General features: G+C 45.8%; 4 protein-coding genes across 4 annotated transcripts; 1 reads left to right on the top strand and 3 right to left on the bottom strand.

Moving 5' to 3' along the window:
• Positions 1-1,216: 1,216 nt before the first annotated feature.
• CCR75_006769 (uncharacterized protein) lies at positions 1,217-3,338 on the bottom strand (the record flags this gene model as incomplete). The annotated part of the gene is made up of 1 exon (XM_067964837.1): positions 1,217-3,338. The coding sequence occupies one exon, from the start codon at positions 3,336-3,338 to the stop codon at positions 1,482-1,484; it is 1,857 nt and encodes a 618-aa protein (XP_067819572.1). The 3' UTR covers positions 1,217-1,481.
• Positions 3,339-3,929: 591 nt separating this feature from the next.
• On the bottom strand, positions 3,930-4,347 carry CCR75_006770 (uncharacterized protein; the record flags this gene model as incomplete). Its single annotated transcript, XM_067964838.1, has 2 exons — positions 3,930-4,097; positions 4,162-4,347. The coding sequence occupies 2 exons, from the start codon at positions 4,345-4,347 to the stop codon at positions 3,930-3,932; spliced, it is 354 nt and encodes a 117-aa protein (XP_067819511.1).
• Positions 4,348-4,455: 108 nt separating this feature from the next.
• On the top strand, positions 4,456-5,166 carry CCR75_006771 (uncharacterized protein; the record flags this gene model as incomplete). The annotated part of the gene is made up of 1 exon (XM_067964839.1): positions 4,456-5,166. One exon carries the CDS (start codon positions 4,456-4,458, stop codon positions 5,164-5,166), a length of 711 nt encoding a protein of 236 aa, XP_067819510.1.
• A 555-nt stretch (positions 5,167-5,721) lies between these two features.
• CCR75_006772 (uncharacterized protein) lies at positions 5,722-6,408 on the bottom strand (the record flags this gene model as incomplete). The annotated part of the gene is made up of 1 exon (XM_067964840.1): positions 5,722-6,408. The coding sequence occupies one exon, from the start codon at positions 6,406-6,408 to the stop codon at positions 5,722-5,724; it is 687 nt and encodes a 228-aa protein (XP_067819509.1).
• Positions 6,409-8,111: the final 1,703 nt, after the last annotated feature.

Here is an 8,111-nt window from a genome sequence, read left to right as displayed (position 1 = left end):
CGAAGACGGTGGACCCGATGGACTCAACACAATCGAAGCGTCCTTTTCGCTTTTGATTCGTATGGAAACAGGACGATTGGAATTTCTCTTATCGAGCTCCATCAGACTATTAACACCGAGTGACAAAATCATCTTTGTTCCCTCTTTGAAGTTGGTATTTCAACAGCTTACCATTCGGTTGTATCTTGCATTCCTTTGTCTGATGACAACTAAGCGTGAGTCATCGACTCTTAGCATTTTCCTCGACGATGCGAAGATGGTGAAATACGAAAGTCACACTACATCGGAGGATGAGGAAAAGGAGTGCGGCTTCAACGTGGACTATTCTCGTCGAGCCCCAAATCCGTTCCTAGAACTTGGTGTCGCGGATGTTTAAGCTGCATTGCATACAACACTGGACCCTGAGTCCAACATAATTACGGACCCGCTTGATGAAGAGCAAGAGCAAGCAATCCCCAGAAAGGAATAAGCTGCAGACCTTGCGAAAGCAGAAACTCACAGTGAATATCGATTCACTCCAGTTAGTGTGGAAGAGCGCCTCCAAGAGTCTACGGGTAGCGGTCCATCGGACTCAAGGCGAGGACGCCGAAGGATCTCGCTGCTCGCGACACTTACCTTACGCCCAAGGTAATGACGCGACGTCAGTATTGACGCGTTTGCGTGATCAGGCCCGTGTGGCTTCGGTGGGGAGATAAAATGGGGTACACTTGGGATGGTGAACCGTTCTTTCGGTACACTTAATTTATGGGTAATTACTATATTGTTCTATTTAATATAGTGATAATTTAAATCGCGTGTATTATGGATAATATGTGGCAGCCTCATTTGTGCCTGCAGACTTGAAGTCTTTGCGCATTGGTCAAGCGCGTCTGGGACTTAGATAATATTTATTAACAGCTTTTAGTGTTAATTTCATGTAACGATACACCCCGTTACAGTGAGGTTCAGTAGATATTTTATCCTCAGGAACTTATAACCTCAGAAAAAAAAATCACCCTAGACAGTGGCTATAACTTATCCGAGGGGCACCTATAAGTGACTCCTTGAGTCTAGAAGTCTTTCTTTGTCTTAAGGAGCAAGGTAGCTCGCAACAGTTTTGACCATCGCTTTTTTGGACAAAATAAGACCCAAAGCCTTGCAATAAATATAGTTTTTGAACAAAGGTACATTTTTTGCAAACTATTGCCAAGTAAATCCAAAGTTTTTTTGTCTGCATCTTTTTCTCGTTTAAAAAAACACGTAGCTACTTGGACAAAAATATCAATGAGGTGGCCAAATTTGCCGTTTACACTATTGTATATTAAATCAATGAAGCTTTTCTTCTAATACTTCCACAGATGAGCAATATCCATGTTCCTTGCCCCAAAGTGTTGAGATTTAACGCATTCGTGCCGGTCTTAGCTTTACTACTATTCTTCGCGCTGTAATTTCTGTGCTATGGTCGTCTTCCAATGGCTTCATTTATATAATAAAACACGCTCTTAAGGGCGTACCAATTGCTGGTGCATCTGAGCTTGTATCGCCTGTTGCTGCTGTAGCTGCTGAGTCGCAATTTCCTGTGCGTGTTTGGCACAATGACCATTCTTTTGAGCCCACTTGGTGCAATTTGGATATTCACATCGCTTTCCACCCCCGTGACCCCGACAGAATCCACCAGATTGGCAGCTTTTCGTGCATCCTTGAAACTTGCATCGCACACCGCCTCCATGCTGTTTGCACAATCCTCGCGACTGGGCCGTCTTAGGACAGCCTTCTACATTACAAGGTTTGCCACCCCCGTGCGCAATGCACAAGTGGCCAGTCTGCGCGCTCTTCATGCATCCGTCAATCTTGCACCGTCGACCACCGCCATGAAGCTTACACATTCCCTTGACCCGTGCCGCGTGATTGCACCCTAACGCCGAACACAGTTGAATACCATTCGAATCCGTTTTGATCGATTTGCCATTTTGCGTGCCAAGTCGCATGGGTTGCTGGAAATGGCCACTACGAAGATGGGATTGTTTTTGAGACAACATGGCGGCACCGGGTTGCATGAGCATCGACGGAAAGTGGGGCATGGGCTGCGTGGCACTCGCGTACCCAGGAGTCGAGAGCATGAGTCCATTTGGCGGTTGCTGTTGCATGACGGCATTTTGATACAATTGACTATATTGCTGCTGTCGCTTGTGCTCCTGTCGCATCAATTGGTGTTGCACAACTTGTTGTTGATGGTGTTGGTATGACAACGGTGGGGGATGATTGAGATTCGCCATCGTGGGCAAATTGCCAGGTGTTGATACCGTAGGATTGTATCCCTCATCTGTCTCCATTGACGAAGACGTGTACATTGGGTACCCAGCCATTGAATGACTCGATGGCACGTCGTGAAACACACTCCGTGTCGGGTGCGCCAATGTCTGTGACTCTTTAAACCCAATTGACGGTCCATGGGTCGTGGCTGTACTAGAGGGGACCGAGTGTGTACTTGAAGAGCCATGCGCACCATGGTAATCGAGCAAATGATCCAAATTATCCACTTGAACGACATCGTCGCCACCATAGTCTTCATTGTCAATGGCCGACACGTCCGTTTCAATAGATTCGAGCGTTCGGGCTAAATGTTGAAATCGAAAACTATCTTGACTCGTCATGGGTTTCTGAATCGCTTGATTCGACGTGGCATTGAGCATGGCTTGAATGATTTCAAAGCTTGTCGTGCGCATGCCCATGCCGCCATGCGTCGATGTCCCTGTGCTCGAGGGGGGCACCGGCGTCATGAAATTCCGCATAAGTTGCAAGCTTGAAAGGCGTTGCAACGTTCCTGCTTCACAGTCTTTATACACTTGTGTCAATGGTTCGGGAGTGTTGCTCGCAAACGAATTGTCGATAAAACTGAGCAAATGACGTAAACTCTCCTTCTTTTCCGTCATGGAAAAATTATTCGAGCTCAAGAGCTTTTGTAACGATGGTTTGGAATCCATGTCTTGTTTCATACTCTCGGAATGGACCAGAAAACTTCCGCCCGCGTTCTGGGAGCTCATCAGTCGTGCCGACGGGGGTTGTTGGTCCAAGAGACACGCCAACACGTCTTGAATACTGGCTTCACGGTGCAGTGGTGGACGAAATTCTTCATTCCGGGCAAGTTCAGCTTTGACCATGGCCAAGTCTCCCGTTGTGAACGACACGGGCGTCTTGTGCTCGGCCGCTACGGTCAGACGTGCCTTCATTTGCGACCAATTCGCGAGCTGAGCGGACGAGAAGAGCGTCGTATCGACACAGTCCATCATGCTTCTTAAGAGCTCTGGATTAACGTGAGAGAGGTCGTGGGGAGTAACCTTGTATCCCACGTGGGCCATGCTCAACGGTTTCTCTCCCCGGACTTGGTGGTGGCTTTTGATTGTGTTTCTCGCCCTCGAGAATGGGAAGGAAGGGTTGGCGAATCAAGAGAGGGCGCATCGTGAAATTCAACCAATCAGAGCAAAAAATAAGGCGTTACCTGTGTCCTATCATGTCGCATACTAGTCTTTGGCGCCAGATGCCATCAACGATATCCCATTATAAAAAAAGACTTTGGAAATTGCGGCGAAAAAATCCGAAAAACCAACTGTAGACTTTCAAGTTACGAGCTTCTTTGTATATTTGTATCGATATAGGAAGGAGACAGAAGAAGACATTGACGCAACAGGTCCTTTCATTGTGAATCTTTTATCCCTGGCTTTTGTGTTTTGTCGGAACATGCGCGGATTGATGCTGAGACACTTTCTTCGGATTTCATAATATTGCGGAATTGGCGGACAAGTTTTACAGTCGGTCTGAGGTAAAGGGCGCAGCAACAGATGTTCTGTTCGTTTGTGGTACTTGCATTACTTTATTGTAGACGGCATTCTTACCACGAGAATTTGATAACGAATACAACTCACCGCTTTTACGCCAGAGGCTAGCATTTATTACACTGGTTCGGAGTATGCTGCTGGACGATCGGCTTCAGACCTTTCTTCGCTCGGATCTACCCATGATACGGTACTCTTAAGCCCTTTTTCACTCGTCTTAATAATCCTACTTTCTCCTTCAACCACAATTCCCACGAACGAATTCGAAAAGAATGCCAGCAATTTCTATCATCCAGCAAAAGAGCCTTTTATGCAATTCTGAAAACTGCTATTGATCATACTAAAAAACTGTCAAATGCCGCGTCGCCGCAGCCGAAGTCGCAGCCGAAGTCGTAGTCGCAATCCTTGTTCTCATCGCAGCAGTCGCAGCCGCAGTCCTAGTCGCTATCATTATTGCCATCGCAGCAGCCGAAGTCAAAGTCGCAATCCTTGTTTCCATCGCAGCAGTCGCAGCCGCAGTCCTAGTCGCCATCATTATTGCCATCGCAGCAGTCGCTCTCCTTCTAACCGCCACTCTCCTTGTCGCGCAGAGCCACGCGTCTCGATCGGAAACCACCGTCAAAATCGTGACAGACGGAGCGACATGCCAAGCAAGAGGAATCGAGTTCCGTGCAATTGGGTCGATGTGGCCAAGATGGGAACAATTGTAGGGACAAGTCGATTTGTGCCGCTTCGGGTACCTTTAGATGCCAAATACACCCCCCAACTTTATGAAAATAGTGGGGAAATTTGGACCCCAGCGGACTTTTTAGAGCTCCAGAAGGCCCAACACCTCAATATTAAGATGATCATTGATCTAACCAATACTTTTAAATATTACGACGGGGTCGAGGAGTTTAAAGAGTCCGGAGTGCAGTACGTGAAGCTTAAGATTGAGGGATTTAACGCCCCACCAGATATTCGCGACGTGGCGAATTTCATGAAAACGGTGGATGAATTCCTTGCAAATGAGCCAAATGGAACGATTGCTGTGCATTGTACCCATGGACTGAATCGAACAGGATATTTGCTCGTTACCTATATGGTAAAACGACTCGGTTATACCGTGACAGAAGCTTTGGAGGCATTTATGGCTGCTAGACCACCAGGACTTATCAAGCACATGTACGTGAGGGATCTGTACACTCGACTTGGCGAGGGAGAAGATGCCAAACTACCGGAACTTCCCGAGTGGGCGAGCGCAAAGTACGGTGAAAGGGCCACTGAAAAGATTCGAGATCACAACTGGGTGAATCAAGAAAATGGCGGCTTAAACGATACAAAACATGGCGAGCACCTACGATTTTTAGAGTAAACGAGAATGACGACAGACAGCCATACGGGTCATTTTTTCTATGGTTTATCTGCATTGCAAAGGAATGGAAGTCTTCCTCATCTTTTTGTTTTTTAATGCTGAGCTTCTCTAGGTCGATACAACGAATGCTCTTACCGTAGTTAGTGTTTGACAGCAACAGTAGTTGCCGGTATATTGTGCGACTCGCTAGTATACTTACTGGCTCAAACTTCTATAGCAATCTTTGGCCTAATGGAATCTTGTCAAAGCGTTGACCTCAATTCTCTAGCAACCTTTGCAGTCTCACTCTAATCAATTAGTGCCCCGAATGAGTGTGAAAAGAATAGGATGTGGGAATTTTAACTTTTCGCATTATAATTTAGCAAGACTCGTAAACTGTCTTTGACAAGGTGTCTGACCTGGCAATTGAGACACATGGAGAGCTTCATTTTGTAAGAAAAATGCGCCAAAAAATTGCTCGAGATACAAAAAAAGACAGTTTTGTAATATATTTATGGCAAGGAGAGCTCGCAACGACCAAACTTATTAAATGACGACGTTGAGAAAATAAATTAATTACTCGCTCTTCTGTGCCGTCACAGCCAGCACTTCGTGAGCCATATCATGATAAATTTGCATGTACTTCATAGAAGACGGAAATTGATGACCTCCTTCATGTTCAAATTTAGTGCGTTGAGTACTTGTGTAGCTTTTATACAAGTTTTCCATGAGAGGAAGTAGGGGATCGGTCTTTCCAATCACATGGATCGATGGAATGTCGATCGCTCCATCAACTGAGCTTTTGGATGAATCCAGCAGCTCCTGTGTCTCCGAGATGTGAGGATAGAAACCTCCAACTAATATGCAAATCTTCCAGGGGACGTGTCCATAGCTCGTCAGGTAGTGCGCTGTTACTAAGGTGGCAACGGCAGCCCCTTGAGAGAAGCCCAAAATGGCGTCTACTGTTCCTAAAGCTTGAATTTGGGCCGTTAAATAATCCAGTGAATGCTCATATCCTTCGTAGCGATATGTAGTACCATCCTCGCGTTTAAGAGCGTCCCACCACTGGAAGAACGGACCATTTTTGCCATAAAATGAGCGTACTAGCTCCGGCGCGGGGCCCGTGGCAGACCAGGGCGCGTCTAGATACAGTAGCTCTGCCCTGGAATCAAACGCGCGACGTAGAGCGGAGGTTTGGTGCCGTAAAATGCTCCCGCTTGTGCGCCAGCCGTGGAGACACAATATGCGAATAGGTCGAGTCATTAATTAAAGCTGCAACAAACTCGATCGTAAGATTCGATGACCGATGCCCCTGTAATTTAATACTATACCGCTCAACAAGTTGGGTATAGATATTCAAGAATGGTTATTGCCGTTCTTCTTATGACTCATGCGACTCGGCGCTGCATTCTCATTATTTACTGCCACGTAGAATGTGCTGATGCGCGGTGTTTAATCGCGGGAGCGTTTTCCAGTTCAGAAATAAGCACGTTGGTTTTAATGAATACACTTCTTTGTCACCTTCGTTACTGACTGCTTCGATATCATCGTGATCAAAGTTCCAATCGCTCATATTGTCGCCCCTACCTACATCCGCATCGTCAATGTCTTCGTCATTTGCTTCATGTTTGGTTAGCTTTGTGTTAACGAAGCAACCTCGCTCTTTTTAAGTCAGAGAAAATTGATTGATAGACTTAAAGAGTCACTAAGTCTCATAGAACTTATAGGATCAACAACTCAGTGTGTAGCGGAGCTGCCTCGCTCATAAAGTCTTTTAGACTCAAGGAGTCTCTTAGTTCAATACAACTAATGGGTTTAACAACTCAGGCAGTCGTACAAGCTATTAAAGCTTAATGAATCCTAGTTCAACGGATTCAGGGGTTCGTAAAACCAGGCAACTAGTGCTCAAGAGGATATACCTTAGAAAGGCTTTTTCTCTTACAGATCAATGCACAAGCCCTAGGAAGGCACTTAACGCTTTGAAATCAAAAGAAAAACTGCACTTTATTTAATTATTTAAAAATTAAAACTTTACCATAGCTAATTTAAAAATAGATTTCGGCCGCCAGATTTATATCTGGCACGACCACATTTGTTATTTATAATAAATGCGATTTAAGTAATTAACTATTATAGAATAGGATAAAAGGGTGCTTTAACCATAATTAAATGTACCACAACAGTGGTCTCGAGCCGATGTGTGCCCCATTACATCCCCCCCATCAGACTGTTGACACCGAGTGACAACATTCGCTTCATTTTTTCTTTGAGGTTAAAACTTAAACAGCTAACCGTTCGGTTGTGTTTTTTCTTTCCTTTGTCTCATGAAAATCAAGCGTGAGTCACAGACTCTTAGCACCTTCCTCGGTGATTAGGGAATGGTGGACGTTGAAAGTCACTGTATGTCAGAGGGGAAGGAGATAGAGCATCGTTATTTCACGCCTTCTCCTCCGGATGAATGTCGGCGGGCCCCGAATCCGTTGCCAGAACGTGGTGCCACTGCATTGAGCAGTACACGGGACTCTGAGTCCAAACATTACGAATCCGCTCGATGAAGATCAAGAGAGGGCAATTCTCATAAAAAGAAAAAACTCGTCATCAAGCTGTCGAGATAGCGAAAGCTAAAGCTCACAGTGAATACAAATTCATTCCACTCAGTGCGGAAGAACCTCACAAAGAGATCGCGGGTCACAGCTTGGTCATCTGGATGCCCGGAGATTCGGCGAAGACGCCGGAGGAGATCGCTGCTCGCGACACTCTTCAGGAGTGACACCTTACGTCAAAGGTAGTGACGCAAAGTCAGTATCTGACGCGTTTATGTGATCAAGCCCTTGGGGCTTGGCGACCTTCATGAGGTAATCTCCGATTGTTTTGTTTCCAAACGAAACAAGAAGTGAAAGCGAAGTCTCATTTGAGAACTGGGTCCACCGGGCTCACCGCCTTCGTAATATTTCGAATATCAGAAA

The sequence above is a fragment of the Bremia lactucae genome, linkage group LG9 (assembly GCF_004359215.1).
Source record: "Bremia lactucae strain SF5 linkage group LG9, whole genome shotgun sequence".
NCBI lineage: Eukaryota > Oomycota > Peronosporomycetes > Peronosporales > Peronosporaceae > Bremia > Bremia lactucae.
Note: the sequence above shows the minus strand (reverse complement) of the source record. Positions and strands in the feature narration are given on the sequence as shown.